At 34.3% G+C, this 16,817-nt stretch overlaps 1 protein-coding gene across 5 annotated transcripts in view; it reads right to left on the bottom strand.

The window, feature by feature from the left end:
• LOC107657529 (glutaminase kidney isoform, mitochondrial-like) overlaps positions 1 to 16,817 on the bottom strand; it is a 41,437-nt gene that overhangs the window by 11,626 nt on the left and 12,994 nt on the right. For 3 of the 5 annotated variants that reach the window (XM_016445663.1, XM_016445665.1, XM_016445666.1), the window contains exons 2-12: positions 13,270 to 13,366; positions 12,800 to 12,921; positions 9,402 to 9,531; positions 9,231 to 9,310; positions 7,444 to 7,607; positions 7,229 to 7,287; positions 1,976 to 2,008; positions 1,825 to 1,883; positions 1,589 to 1,655; positions 1,327 to 1,377; positions 41 to 217 (exon numbers count right to left, since the gene is read on the bottom strand). In XM_016445663.1, the coding sequence (XP_016301149.1) occupies positions 41 to 217; positions 1,327 to 1,377; positions 1,589 to 1,655; positions 1,825 to 1,883; positions 1,976 to 2,008; positions 7,229 to 7,287; positions 7,444 to 7,607; positions 9,231 to 9,310; positions 9,402 to 9,531; positions 12,800 to 12,921; positions 13,270 to 13,366 (1,039 nt within the window). Of the gene's footprint in view, positions 1 to 40; positions 218 to 1,326; positions 1,378 to 1,588; positions 1,656 to 1,824; positions 1,884 to 1,975; positions 2,009 to 7,228; positions 7,288 to 7,443; positions 7,608 to 9,230; positions 9,311 to 9,401; positions 9,532 to 12,799; positions 12,922 to 13,269; positions 13,367 to 14,572; positions 14,623 to 16,817 lie in introns of those variants that run through there. The other 2 variants (XM_016445667.1, XM_016445664.1) reach the window with 2 other exon arrangements.

The following is a 16,817-nucleotide window of genomic DNA, read 5'->3' as shown; positions in this document are numbered from 1 at the left end:
TAACTTGTATTTGATGTGTTTACACATGTGTGAAACTTACATGGAAGGCGAACTGTCCAGAGAAGTCATACATGCCGCACGAGTGCATGAGGCTGAGGGTGTCTCGCACAGCCTCGGGGCTCAGCACACGCTCGCCTGTGATTGGACAGAAGCCACCGTTGGCCAGTGTGGCAGCCATGACGCTAGCGCTCTCACACGTTACCTCGATTGAGCACAGCTGCACATATGGACGCAAACACAAATAAACACATATGAATAAGAAATATTATTAGGCCAGGATGCCAAACCACAGTTTTTATTTCAACATGCTTCATTTGGCAGCTTTCCTCTTGGATTTTACTGAAAACAACACCCTAAGAATTTGTCCACGTGTGTGTCTGTGTTTGTGTGTAAGAGAAAGCCATCAGCTGCACTATCCCATTACACACTCCGCATGATCTCAGAGGCACATGACAGGAGTCAAGGGACAGTCACCAGACTGAAATCCTGCCATGCTTTTGCCATGTCAAACTAAGCAAGAGCCATTCATGTCAGCATATCAACTTTTTATGATCTCCAATAACCATTCAGTTGTAGTGTATTGACAGTGATTTACAGATTTCTGATTCTGATTTGCAAGGTCTTGCTTTGATTCCAATTTTGATGTGATTTCTTTATATATCGACTCATTTGGTAATATACTACCATTCGAAAGTTTAAAGTTTCATTTTTTTTAAGAATTTTTTTTTTTTCAGCAAGGATGCATTGAATTGATAAAAAGTGAAAGTGAAACATTTATAATTTTTTTTAAAATTTGAAATTCAATTTCAAATAAAAGTTATTCTTTAGAACTTTTAATTCATCAAAGAATCCTGAAAAAAAGTTTCAGTAAAAATATTAAGCAGATTTCAACATTGATAAGAGTCACCAAATCAGCATAATAGAATGATTACTGATTGGAGTAATGGCTGCTGAAAATTCAGCTTTGCCATAACTGGAATAAATTACATTTAAATAAATTAAACATTAACATTTTAAAATAGATTAAATAATTTAAATAGTTTTTAAAATAATATAATTTTACATATTGTATTTATAAAATATATATTTAAACTGCAATATTATTTCACAATATTACAATTTTATTGTGTTTTTGATCAAATGAATGCATAAAAAAAAAACATATTTAAAAAAACAATTTACTAACCCCAAACTTTAGAATGGTAGTGCATATCAGTTACAATATCAACATTTCAGAAGGCAACCCCAAAATGCATTGCAACAAGCTCATAACTTTTGTTTCAATCTGACAGTAACTCAGAAAATGGAAGGCATCTCTGTACGCACCTGAAAGTACAAGTCCAGAACAGCAGTCATGTCTGTACCATTTGGAAAGCACTGCGTACAAGAGAAACAAGAACAGATCAAAAGAAAGAAACACTCTTTTTTCCCTCTTCCACTGCCTGCATCTCATGTTTTTCAACGGCTCCCAAAAAACCAATGCAAATTACAGCAAATAAAATGTGAAGGGTATATGTGAAGAGAAACAGAGAGATGACTGGGAGCAATAAATCACTTAATCACATCAAAAGCTCCCTGAGATATTAACCTTCTTTTCTTTCAGGTAGTAGCCAATAGCGAAATTCCTGTCTCCTGACTCGCGCTCCGACTGGAATCTAGATCAGTTGACATAAATAATCAGTTGCCTTAATCGAACCCAACAACACAAATCATGCATAACATAAAATCAGATACTGAATGTACTGAAGACGTCAGGACTATATATTTTGACTGTTTGCCAACTGTATCTATGATCAAATCTACAGAACTGGTAGCTTAACATACGTGGCATTGCTGAAACCAACATATTCATTTCCAGCCATCTTCTTCAAGAAGTTCAACACCTGCAAGACAGAAATCAGAACAGGTAAATCAAACTCAAAAACAACAGCTTCTCTGAAAAAATGTTATCGTAATCTTTTGATAAATGACTTACATAGTCAAACTTCTCAGCATTGCCTGCACCTTGCTTTAAGACACAGGAAAGAAATAAAAGACATAAATATTCTGTCCTTCTAACAATAAAATAGATAAAAACACATTTTTAAAAGTAGCATCATGGGGGGGGGGGATCATTACAGTAACTAACTCATACGGATTAGCAGTAAGGAAATGGATAATTGAATTCCTTTCAATTCAATTAGTGTGTGTGCACTTTGGCTGGGTTAAATGCAGAGCACTAATTCCAAGTATGGGTCACCATACTTGGCCACATGTCACTTTCACTCACTTCACTTAATATTACCAGTACAATGCTAAAATCATCAGTTAGTAATCTGTTGTTAGAAATCAATGAGAAGATCAAAATCATTTCGTATGTGTACTACAGTAAAGTACTGTTATGCTCTACAAAGGAAATTATGATGAACCGCTACAGAGCAAAGACTGGAGTTAAATGTGTACATGAAGACCTGTAGGCCAAACAGAGAAGTGGGTGAAAAAACAGAGTGGATGTGAATCAGCAGGGTTGGTAACGTCTTAAGATGATGTGTGAGGAGGATCTGTGCATTGTGTGTTGATGCGTTTCTGAGTGAGTGTGGATCAGTGTCCATTAACTTACAACATTCTGCCAGACTGAGTGTGGCTTGAGGCACCCATCATATTAATCCAAAGAGCTAAGAGCCATTGAGCTTAATTGCATTATTGCAATAAATCAACAGTGACTAATGTGTTTGACTGTCTGATAGACTGCTGAACATCAGGGGTGTAAAGTACTCAAATAATTGCACTTAATTACTATATTTATGTATTATTTTGGGAAAACTGTATTCTTACCTAATTACATTTCCAAAGAGGAAAAAGGAACTAAATGCATTAAACCTTGACAATACATTTGTTGCATGTATAAACACTATCATTCAAAAGTTTGGGTGTGATTTTTTGTTGTTGTTGAAAGAAAGTAATGCTTTCATTCAGAAAGGATAGATTAAACTGATCAAAACCTACAGTAAAGACTTTCACGCTGTCACTAAATAATTATTTCAATTAAATGCAGGATTTTATTTTTATTTACGGTTTCCACAGAAATATTAGGCAGCACTTTTCAACAAACAAAACTCTTTTCTACACTGATAATAATAAAAAATGTTTCTTAAGCACTGAATCAGCATATTAAAGGGATAGTTCACCCAAAAATGAAAATTTGATGTTTATTTGCTTACCCCCAGGGCATCCAAGATGTAGGTGACTTTGTTTCTTCAGTAGAACACATATGATGATTTTTAACTCCAGCCATTGCAGTCTATCAGTCGTATAATGCATGGCAATAGTAACAAAATCCATGAGAGTAAAAAAAACATGCAGATAAACATCAAATTTTCATTTTTGGGTGAACTATCCCTTTAAAAAGATTTCTGAAGGATCATGTGACACTGAAAACTGGAAATGTAATGGCTGCTGAAAATTCAGCATGGACACTTTGACCTAGGGCTGCTCGAATATTGCAAAAATCATAATCTCGATTATATTGGTCAATATTGTAATCATGATTATTTAACACGATTATGAGTGGGCCAAATGACCAAAACTTTATATGAGTGATTTATTTAAAGATAGCTATATATATATTATATCAAATATATATTTTCTGTAAATAAGGTTGCTATTACATCTATATTTTAGATACCAGCAACATTTCACAATTCTAAATACCACAGCTGTATACTAGGGTAACTCATACAAGTAAAAAAAAGAAAAGTTCTCAATTATTTGAAAGATAATTAAACAGTCACAATATAATACAATAAAAAAAGCAGAGGACAAATATAATAAAAAAGGTAAAAAAAATGAAACATACAGTGCTTAAATTTTTTTATGCAAGTCTAAAGTATTGCTGACAACCTATTACAGATATTGAATAATCGAATATAAAATAAAACGGCAGTCTTCACTGTAAGAATTAAACTTCCTTTGTTTCTTATTAAAGCTACAAAAGTTATTCAGTCAAATGATTTTTGATGAGTGATTTTCTGTGATTGTCTTTTGTTGTTTGATTAATATTAAGCACACAGTCGGCAGCAGGAATATTAGCCAGTCATTCTCAACTGATTAAAACATAGCATAACCGACGAGAGTTTATGTGAATAATCACCAAGCACCACATTTTGACACAGTTTTGCATGTATTTGACCGTTTAGGTGCGCACCTTAAGCTAAAAGTTGACTTTACAAGTCTGTGTTCTGTTCTGTGTCGGAGCGCATCCTCAGAAATCTTTGACCTAAAGCAATTAAGTAACTATTTTTGATCACTGTTGAACTTCATTTGAGTCCATTTACAAGTGCTGCTAATTTTAAAAGTTTAGCAATTTAACAAAAGGTTCAGTACAATACACATGTATTGCTCCTTTTTTACAAAATACATTGTTTCAAAGCACTTCCACATAAAAAAAGAAGTAAAATAATACAAATATAAATAACAGAAAACAAGCAGTAAGTCTTTAGGCATTACAAAGACAGAACACTAAGAAAACTGAATTAAATGAGTTCTTTCTTATTGGATTCTTTATTCTATTCTATTCTATTAATACTAAATTAAAAGTCATAGTACCCATAACTGAACGCATACACAATTTCTCTGTACATTTTACACCCCTGCTGAACATTATTTTTTACAAGGTGTATAAAAAGCCCCTGAATGTATTGCAAACCCAGTTTACTTCAGAAACCCACAAAGGCCATGCATCAATATTTTTGTGTTGAGATCTTAGGAAAAAATGCAGATTAAAATAACACACGGTCTCTATAGGCTTCCATAGTTTCCAGCACTAAAGACCATTTTGTCCTGCACAGATGCTCTATTATATGCAGTCGCCACCTTATTAAGGAACACAATGGCACTACTGATATTTTAGTATCCAGGCTTGTTCATGGGGAGGGAGGAAAAATGGAAAGGAAAAATTACCAACGTCATTGACCTGCAGCAGTGGTCAAAAAATCCCACAGATCCTACGTCTGCAAAATATGCAACAACATAAAACAGCACACAGAGCCTTCAACAGCATATCACACGCTTTTAGTACACGCTCATGGCGGTGCTCAAGGACTCGGAAGGATAGGGAGGAAATGCAGTCATGCTTTTATTAGGTGCAAAGGAAACCGAGCGTCACACGAATATCATTCACAGGAGAACAATATGAGAAGAGCAATCACAATGGTTGATTTTAGGTGTGATGGGAGATGTGAGGTTGAACTTCACAGCTGCATTGTTCACAGGATGCCGAACATTGATCACGCAGAGTGACGAAGCATCCTTTTAATGTGTGGATTGGTGCTGGGTTAAAATTAATTCTAGGGCTGTCAATTGACTTTTTAATCAAATGAATTACATGGTTTGCAACAAATTGATAAATTGCAAATTTGCTGAGAAAAGCCCCCAAAAGAAGACAACTAAAAGATTTTACAGATCAAAGTATTGATTAGACTTTAGAAAAATTGCCTTTAGACATCAATATGCGCTCCCTTTTGCAGTCGAGTTTGTCATTCTCTTCAAGGTAGACTTCAAGGTAGTTTTGTTCATCCACAGTGTTTTTCTATGTAAACAGGCACTAGATATGCATCAGTGACGGTTGCAATGTCAAGACGAAAGTAGTTCATCTTTATATGATTGATTGCAATAAAATTACATGTTAAATTGCCAGCCCTAATGAATGCATAAACTTATGAACTGTTTTTCTTATGTGAGCTTGCCAAAGCAGAGGATGACGATACTTTCTATTTCCTAGAAATGTGTATGTGCGTTTGTAAGTGTGTTTTGTTTAGAAATGATCACTCTGCATAAAACGCACACATGCATACTGTATGCAAGGGCTTAAGTGGTAGTCCAAAATGCAGCGGCTAGAGTCCTTACCAGGCTTTAACTGAAAAATTAGTGTTTACTATTGTCATTTTGCATTATTGACACACTATTTTCCTAATTAATGCTGTTCAGTTGCTTTGACACAATCTGTATTGTTAAAAGCGCTATATAAATAAAGGTGACTTGACTTGACTTGAACTGTGAGCATATAGTACAGTGTTAACTTTACATAAGGCAATAAGAACCTTTGAATCTACAACATCTACATTACAAAACCATTAACCCAGCTGGAGTGTTTTTCTTGTCTTGTGTGTTTGCACATGGATCAAAACAGATAAAAGACCGAGATGCATTTGCTGTTACACACAAACACAACCAAAAGGTGCAAACAACTCCAAGAAATACCAGCCAGTCTTCATAAATACTCATAGAAAATACTCTAAATATATAATATGATGCATTTTATGGTCTATGGAGAATTTTTTTTAATAAGGCACAAGTAGGGCTGGGCGATATAACCAATATTCACAACATATTTGCAATGATTTTTCCTGTGATGTAAAATCAAGCAACACTGTGAGTATCTTGAATATCATATTGATTTTAACGCAAAGTTTCCTAAAAATGTTTAATAGCCTCTTAAGTACTAAAAATGATATTGGACATGGTAAGTTTGATTCATTTCCACAAATCAGCTGATCCCAAACTTTTGATCGGTAGTGTATAGATAGATAGATAGATAGATAGATAGATCAAATTAAAATCAAATAAAAAGAATATTCATAAAAATATAATATATTTTGTTACATATTTACCAGAAAAATACAAACAATAAATAAATAACTGTGGGCCTAATTAACACTCAGAGAGGCACTGAAATGAAATTTTTAAATAGTTTTTATGCAATTTTTGTATAAACCATTTATTTATTTTGTTTTATCACCCAGCCCAAGTCACAAGAGAGGGTGGAAAAAATGTGGAGAATAGAAAGTCTGAATTAATTTGACTTAAAATTCATTGCAAACAGACTTCTAACAATAATGGTCCTGAAAACGGGATGAAATCCACACATTTTTGTTTGCAATGAGAGTGGAGGCCTTGAGTAGGTGTACTGTGTGCAGTAATAAAACAGAGAAAAGACAAGAAGCACCTAGAAAATACACTGATGGTCAATTGGTCTTAGTCTAGGCAGCACTGATCACAATCATTTGATCAAAATACAACTACAGCCAAAACTTCTTAAAATGTGATTACTGCAAGTGTCCCAAACAACAATCTTCAATATCATAATCTGTTCTGGCTAATTCAAATAGAAAAATGTGAGTAAAGTTAGGAGGAGTAGTCAAAAACAACTTCTAAATAGAAAATGAAATAAAAACAAGTGGCAGATGCTTACCTTAATAAGAGAGGTACACACGATTGCACCAGCATTCACCATTGGATTATGGGGTTTATCTGTGGGAAAATATAACTTCTTGTGTTCTTTGTTTTGATTTTTAGGTTGCATAATTAAAAGGACACATTATGATCAAATTTTAAGGCAAATGCTGAAACCGTTTTCTGATTGTAGAAGAGAGCAGTCATGCTGAAGCTAATGGTTATAATCCTTACCGTCCTCATTCAGGAAGAGCTTGTTGAAGCGTAAGCCACTGGGCTCTTTCCCAATTAATTGGTGCACATATTCAGTGCCGTGGTCATGCACTGCAATAGCATACTTGAGTGGCTTCACGCACGACTGCAGACAAAATGGCACTTTAGTGTCACCCACTGTGTGTCTGTGCAAAGAGTAAACAGAGATCAGAACCAGAGACATCATCCTATGGTCCATATAAGCAAACAAACATAAGAATGATTTTAAAGCTGAACCTAACAGCCACACTGTGACTCTAACATGATATGAAGATGTTTAAAAATACTGAAAAAAAAAAAAGACATGGGCCTGATTGAAATTTGATATATTTTCTTGCTTTCTCCAATTGCTCTGACCTTTCTAAACAGCTCTTTTCACACTCTATATAAAGTCTCGTTAGGAAAAATTTTCAATAATTATGTACGATTAAAGCTACTGTTGTGTGAGTTACATAAATTTGTAGAGCCCGACCGATATATCGTTTTGCCGATATTATCGGTACCAGTCAAATGTTTGGACACACGAATGGGAAAGTGTCCAAACTTTTGACTGGTACTGTACTATAATATACACAAAGAATATCGGCCGATATATCGGTATCTGCCTTTTTTTTTACTCCCTAATATCGGTATCGGCCCCAAAAAACCCATATCGGTCGGGCTCTATAAATTTGTACATATTTTTTTCTGCAACATTCAAAAATGTCTAATTTATATAAAAATGAACATAAATACAATATATTTCTAAATATTATAAATAAATAATTAATTATTTGCAATAAATAATAGTTAGCAGTTGGGTCAATGGGCAGTGCTTTTTTAGTTGTTGTGAGATTTAAATTATGATTTTGCTTTAACAATACATTTCAAAGTATGAGCTGTTGTATGCAGTTTTCTACTTTTCAAATGTAGTAAATAAATAGATAAATGAAATAGAAAATAAAATAAGTAAACAGATAAAAGGATTCTTTAATAACTTTAAACAACTGTTGCATATTTGCTAAAATGTAACTCTCAGAGTTAAATTAAGTTAATCAGGCATTTTGTGTAAAGGCATGAATAGAACAAAGTAAAACGACAGATTTTATTCCATCAATTTTTGTCAATAGGTCAAGGCTCTGGCACAGTGTTGTTGACCAAAAGAGCTAGTTACTGTGTAACTGGTGAATGAACATAGTAATCAACACAGAAGTATGTAGGCACCCATGTATCTTTACAACAAATCCTATATAGCACGGGGTAAAAATACGCAGATTATATCTTAGCATGTCCTAATTATCAGAGATCAAAGGATGTACCATGACACATGGGTCTAAGTGTTGAGGGAATATTAATGACTGTGAGTTTATAGTCCTGTTATCAATAATTCTCAAATGAGAGGATTAACATTTGCACATTTTATCTGCGCTGGGCGATGATGAGTGACTTATGATGATGACTTATCTGAATGATAAGATTAGCTGCCACTTTATCTGATGGTTTTAGAACCAAAATATGTTAAGCATTTCCGGTACTTGTCATAATGTACATAGTAATGTACATTCAATTCAAGTGGTCTGGTTAATAAGTACCCAAAGTGATAATCAAAGGTTGTTGAAATATGAAAAATGTAACACTCTGACACCAAGCTAAAACTTTTTAAGCAACAAATGCAGTGAAACTAGTCATAGACGGTTAAAAAAAGTTCCTCTCAATAGATGAAGCTAAACTAAGCTAAATCTCAAGCTAAAATAAGTAGTTGTCAGTAGATGAAGGTGTATGATTCATACCTTTGTCCATCTACTGTGCAAAGGGAAACGGCCCACAGATCTGGGCTGAATTTGGCAAGTTGGGGAATGTAGTCAGCAACCTGTAAGCAAAAGAAAAAAGTGATCAGAAACAAAGGCTGTCAAGTTGAAAAGAATCCCTAAGAGTTATTATTTGTGTTTCTCTCATCTTACCAGCCCCCCGGAGAGCTTTCTGGCCTTTTCATAAAGTGTATCGATGTGGGAAGCAAAAGGCTGGAAATCAGGGATGACAAATTTCTTCCGGAAGGCCTGTGTTAGGAGAACAATGTTGCTCTGGACACACCTGGAGAAACAAAGAGGACAGAACTGAAGAAATAAAACCTACCAGTGGGTTGCTCATCGTTTCTGGTAGAAAGTATGTGTTTGTGTCTATTTGTGTATAAATACTCAGGAAAATATTAATATGACAAATATCAGAGGTAAAAGTTACTTAAATGAGACATAATTTCCCTATTAGCTTGACTATATGAATTATAAAAATTACATAAATTAAATAAATTGGCTCAATCCTGTTGATTGGTTGTAAATAGTGTAGCGAATCAGCTCATGGGGAAATATGAATAATTAATCAGAATTAATTAGTAGAAAAGTCCATTTCTACTGTGCATTGTGCCTCTTGCTATGGAACATGCAGTGATTTTCCCTACTTACATTCCTGTGGGTCATAAAACCAGTGGTATCAGCATTAGTTGCCATGGGGACCAGGGGGGCCTGATGTCGTTGCAGACATCCTGGCACCCAGTTTATTGGGTGAGGGGACTGTGACGATTTGTTAATCTAATGAATAACTGATATGTTAAATGAAATGAAAAATTGTGTTTTTGATTGGTCCAGACGCTACAATAGTTTTTAAAAAGTGGGCATTGTAGGGTGAAAAGTGTTTAAAATGCAACACTTTTGTATTTTGTATTTTGTATTTATTGCAGCCCTCAAGAATCAATTCAACACGCATAAATACAGAAACACACATTTAATTCTCTTGAAACAATCATTTACTCTCCTTCCTCAAGAACCTACCTGTTTATTTCCACATTGATTAAAAGGTAAAAGAGCAACAGGCTGGATCTGTTCAAATGAACATTTCCCACAGAAAAATGAAAGATTTTTTTTGTAAAATATCAAAACATCTATGGTGTGAGAGAGGAAGCCATGGCTGATTTCACAGAGCCAGGTTATTCACTTCCACTAAAGCAGAGGGAAGCAAAGTATCCACAGGCATCATAAACACAGACCTCTCCAGTGATTGTGTCTGAAATATTGGTCCAGTTGCTTCACCAAGGTCCCTGAATGGGACAGACACGCTCAAAATAACTGTGCACAGTGCTGCTGTTTACAGATTTATGTGGATGTGAATTTTCAAAAGGTAATATATTACTTGCTATCTGAAGGGCATGGAAGCTAAAGAGGAGCCCATATGTTTGGAATAGCATACTACTATTTCTGCAGTTGTGTATACTATGTATATGTGCTGCATGCAAAAAAAAAAATTTATGCATAGAATACCTGAATGACTTTTGCAAAAATGTGCACTGCACAGCAGAGCACACTGCAGTAGGCACTATATCACACTGCAATCAACCAGACTTGACATTTTTTCATGTCCAAAGCAAAAGTAAAAGAGCACATATTTTGAATATATTTTTCTCAATTCATTATTTGATTGGACAAACATTTTAGATTTCAAAATGTGAAATCATCTATTTTTGATTGAACACCACACACCAAATTAAACAATTACTGGAAATTGAGTTTACATCTCACAATTCTTACTGATTTCTGAGTTTTCATCTTGCAATTGTTTTTTTTTTTTGGCCACAAAATTAAAAATTAAAAAGGTCATTTTGACTTTCACACAGTTCTGAGTTTTCTTCTTGCAATTGCGAGTATATATCTCACAATTCAGACTTGAAAAAAGTCAGAATTGTGACATAAAAAGTCACAATTAACTTATTTACGTTTTGTATCCCATGGCAGAAAGTTGGAAACAAGCTTCCATTAATTAGTCTTAATCTCGTGAGTGAACATCATTTTCATCATGTGTCGAAAGTGCTGTTTAATTGTTTAATTCTTTGTTTAAAATGGTTAAATGAGGGAGAAATGCAACTTTAAGTAGAACACTAATATTCAGTTCCAAACATCTCATTATGGCTCTGTCATGCAAGATCACTCACTGCCATAATCTATCAAGCCTCTACAAGCTGACACTACTGCACTCATCTCTTCAGTCTGTAATGAAGCTATCAGTGCCAGCCGGATCGACCGGGCAGTAAACACAGCACCAACAGCAGAGAAGCTGAAAAACAGACATCTATCAGGCTGGTTTACGCCAGAGGCAGGTATTATGGATGACGTCTAAGGAGTGACACACAGCTAGAGGGAGCAGACTGTCAAGGTTTGCTCATAAATAAGATGCAGAGTGCAGTCCACCAATCAACTTCTATACAATGTATAATATAAACAATCATATATGTGTAGTATCTAAATGTGTATGAGAAAGTGCACATTTCTTCTCTCTTCTTAACTGCAGGGAATTATTTTAGCTGACAGACTAAGAATTTCTCACCTTGATTTACCATGGTAATTGCCTTTGGGCTAATTATGGGTATAGGAATAATAGTTGCAGCTCTGCAGTACACAGTTTGTAGCATACATACTTTATGATATGTATATTTTATGGATGCATGGAATATCTAGATGACCATCCACATTTACAGATGTGCAGTATACAACTGTAAACACTGCACATAATGTTGTATTTCAATGCAACGAGCTTGAATTAATTTGACTTCTTTGACTTCTAAACCTTCTTAACAATCTATCTGATGATCAACCAGGTTTACAAGAAAAAAATACTGGTTTACCAACATTTTTTGCTTTTATTTCAATTTTTTCCAAACGTCACCAGCTAGAATCAGTTCAGTTTAAGAGTTTGTGGTCAGTAAGATTTTCATTATTTTAGATTTTATTCAGAAGGATGCATTAATTAGACCGTAAAGACATTTATAATGTAAAAAAAAATGCAATTATTTTATATAAATGCTGTACTTTTCTATTCAGCAAAGAATCCTGAAAAATGTATCATGGTTTCCACTAATATATTAAGCAGCACAACTGTTTTCAACATTTAATAATAAGAAATGTTTCTTGAGCACCAATCAGCATATTAAAATGACTTCTGAAGGATCATGTGACACTGAAGACTAGATTAATGGCTGCTGAATATTCAGCTTTGCATCACAGAAATAAATTACATTTTAAAATGTATTAAAATAGACTGCAGTTGTTTTAAATTGCAATAATTTTTATACAATTCTTTTTACTGTATGATCAAACAAATGCAACCTTGGTAAGCATAAGAGACTTCTTTCAAATACGTTTTACCCCAAATTTTTGAACTGTAGCGTACACACATCTCGTTGCTCCATGCCATTTTTTAAATTTTACTAATCATTCTAGGCCTGGAAAACAACACCGCCTTCATATTTTCCGGTTTTTCATGACTGAAGAAACCATGAATATGCTACAGCACATTAAAAACAGTGTCAGCTTACTTTTTGAACAGGTGCCGGTCCAGCATTACGCCATCTGACGTGGATTTGAGGGTGACTTTCAACATGTCCATACATTCTTTCAGCCGTGGATCTCCTGTTCGAAGTCCAGTGGCCTTCAGTGCCTGAATGCATACATAAACAAGAGATTTCCATGAGCACAAATAAGAGTTAACAGCTAACTGTCGATGGCCTTACTCATTACTATCATCAATCACAACACTCTTATCAGGGGATTTTACTTCCTTTGTCGGTGAGGTTTGATAAGATAGTCTTAGTGTAATAAAACATGGCTCTGTGCCCCATTTAGTGGTGCTGATAACAGCAACAACACAGCAGTAATTGCACACGCTGACCCTTCGGTCATACTATCGCAAAGAACAGAATGACCTACTATTACACAAAACATGCTACAGCCAATAATATCTGTTCCTGCAAATATAAACATATGTAAGGGGAGTGCTGTCACTCACGGTAATGAATTTGTGAGCTGGGATCCTCTCCTGGCCTTCGGCAATACTGTAAAACAGCAGGTCTTCCAAGCTGGGCAGGATGCCAGCCTTCCTTCTCCTAAAACAAGAGAGAAAAGGGCATTGACATTGAGTGATCTGACCTTAATCAATGACTTCTACCATGATAGAAACTGCCACAATCTACAGTTACAAGACATATTAGATCAGCCTGGAGTGCATTTTAATGTTATGTGTTCAAATACACAATGAACTGTTAAAGGAATTTAGTTAGTTGGGGTTAAATTCAGAGAAAGATGGCCATGCAACAAAGATTAACAGAAAAAAGATTCGTTCAGTGAAGAGTTAAAGAGCCCATTACTTGATTTATTTTTTTGTGCTGACTATTTTCTTTTAAACAGAAACTTGGGACATATACAGCATATATATAAAATTACATGTATACGTTTAATATATTTTTCTAACAATTTAGAATAAAATAGAATATAATTTAATTATAATATTGATAAAAAATATTATTATTATTAATTGTATTGACAGTTCTAAAGAAAATGTAAATAAATTCATAAATGAATAAAATAATAATACTAAATAATAATAATATATTGGTAGGAAACAGTTATAGCCTAGTTCAGTAGAGAAAGACTGTAAATTTAATTTAAAAAACAATTCCACAATTATCACAAATATGCAACAGGTAAATATTTATTTGGGTTTTAAATTGTTACATAGGGGGAAAAATAAAATAGCTATTTATTGTTTTCATTAAAATATGACAACATATATTTTAACTGTGCTTACATCATGTTACTGGTCTTCAGCAATGTGCAAACGCATTAGCATTGCACAATACGCAAAAGTAGACACACTCTTGCCAAGATTTATTAAGAGCCGACCTAACTTAGCCATTGCATTATCACATTTAGATGGCTTTGAGTCTAATGGAGCTTTGCGTAAGCTGCTGCGGCACTGAGCCACAACAGAGTCTGGCCAGGACTGTAATTCACAGCACCAACGGCCCCACCTTCCCACCATGAACATTCCCAGAACTGAGACTTTCCTTTACCAAACGTTATTTACATTTGCTGTATTCATTTTCCTAGAGATTATTTGATTATGTTTCATTTGAACGCTTTTTTTAAATTTATTTAAATACACATCAAAGGCTGACATGGAAATGACACTGAAAATGTGATTTTGATCTTTTGGGTTAATTTGTGAGGATTATAAAACATAGGAAGAGAATTTGTTGAGAAAGGATTGATAGAGGTGAAAGACTGGAAGTGACAACTCAAATCATACTTACACACAAACAAACAGCAGGCAGAGCAATGAGGGAGAGAAAAACATGCAGAATGAATGAGAAACATACAATAAACAGATCAAAACAATTATGATAAACTTAAAACTGATCAAATATAATCAAGAATCTTTATTGATGTATAATTTAAAATTCAGTTGCTTATGTGTTTTAAAAAAAAATAAAAGATCATGTGAATTTACACTACCATTCAAAGTTTTAGGTCAGTAAGATTTTTATTTTTAAAGAAATTAATACTTTTATTCAGCAAGGGCAAATTAATTAATCAAAAGTGACAGTAAAGATATTTATAATGTAATATTTTACTATTTATAGTAAAATAAAAAGTTATTTTAAATTGTAACAATATTTCACAATATTACTGTTTTTACTATATATTTGAAAAACATTATAAAATCGTACCAAGCCCATCATTTTGAACAGTAGTGCATTTCTGATTGTGGCCTTATAATTGAGCATTATAAGGAATGTTCCAGGTTCAAAAAAATGCTGTTGATAAATTTGGCATAATGCTGATTATGACAGACTCACCTCGGCCCTTCGTTTATTGGGTCAGGAATGAATGAATAAATATATATTAGTAAATATATTAAAAACTGACACAGTAAACCACTTACTAAGAATTATTCAGTAAAAACAGTTAATTATTTTAACTAAAAATGTAAAAATCATCCTTTCTGAGGTGGGACTACTTTTTAAAGTGTTTGAACCTCTGGTTATGCGTTAATAATGTTGTGGCTGAATTCCTGTGGCTAAAGTTTCCTCCATGTTGACAGCGCTTTACAGCTACTTATGACTATATATGATATTTTTTACTGTATCATGCCAAAACACAGGGTTAACCTGCTAGTCCGAAGATGTGCCCGAGCATGCAAAATGATGGATGAGCTGACACCATGTTCTGTGCTAATCGACATTTTGCCACAAAATGCATCCAAAATAAAAGAACAATAAGTGCATGAAAAAGATAAATAGACTAAAAACAAGTTACACAACGGAACATCTAACAATGCAACCCACAAACAGCTCAAAAAGTCATGCAAAATCCACAATTGTCTGTTTTTCCAATTAAACTATACTATGCAGATACAGAGCTGATCAAAAATGACTTTCATTTCATTTGAAATGAGGTCACTTGAACTAAATAGTCAACAACCTGCGTTATGTGATAGAAAATCAATTGTGCGCTCATCAGGATTGTGGTATCAGCTTGCAGCAGAAACAGCAGGTCTGTAGTTCTCTCTAATGAAAGCGAAAGATCCATGAAAAAGGAAATGGGTGAATCATCGGCACTGGACCTTTGAGATCTAATTAGCAGCAAAGGTCTTTGGTGTTATAAAACAGCACGTCTGTCAGACTTCGGCCCATTCTCCTCTCCTTTCATCACTCGTCTCTCCGTCTCTGCAATATATATGTGTGATCCTCTACATAGGATTCCAGGGATTCTCAGAGAGCCTCATCACCCTCCTGCAGACTTAATAAAACAAACATTGTGCGCCTATTCACACACCACTGACAGCTCAGAGAAGACAGACCCAGCACGAAACCAAAAACCACAGGCTGTGCAGACACTGTGACCTGACAGCAGGGATTGTGGGTTTATTTTAAGGCAGCACAATTATTCAAACAAATAATAAATATTATGATTACAGCTGTGATTGTTGCGAAAAGCGACGCCCTACACAAAATACATATTTTAATTTACAGTTTATGAATCCAACATTTTTAATAAATTAAAATCAAAATAAAATTTGATAAATACTCACAAAATTAAGATTTTCAAATACAATTCTGAAGATTTTAAAATCCTGAACTGCCAGATAAAGATGTGGTCAGTACCAATAAATCATCAACTTACATTTTTTTTAACAACAAACAACTACCGAAAGTTAAATTGATTGTTTCAAGGGAAGCATGATCAAACAACGCATATGTAGGATGATCAAACATAGATCATTTTGCCTTTGTTGACAATTCTGCATCTTCAGCCTATGTCATGTCTGTTAGGTGAGGTGTCTGATTTAAGGCTTGTTACCAGCAGGGGTGTGAAGTAACGAATTACAAATACTCACATTACAGTAATTAAGTCGTTTTTATCAGTAATTGTACGTTTATGAGTAGTTTAAAAATTGTGTACTTTTACTTTTACTTGAGTACATTTTAAGTGATGTATCGGTACTTTTACTCCGCAATTTTCCTCCGTTTGTGGTCGTTACATGCTTATTTTAAT

The sequence above is a fragment of the Sinocyclocheilus anshuiensis genome, unplaced genomic scaffold (assembly GCF_001515605.1).
Source record: "Sinocyclocheilus anshuiensis isolate Anshui unplaced genomic scaffold, SAMN03320099.WGS_v1.1 scaffold179, whole genome shotgun sequence".
Lineage (NCBI taxonomy): Eukaryota > Metazoa > Chordata > Actinopteri > Cypriniformes > Cyprinidae > Sinocyclocheilus > Sinocyclocheilus anshuiensis.
This window is presented reverse-complemented; position numbering and strand designations above follow the sequence as displayed.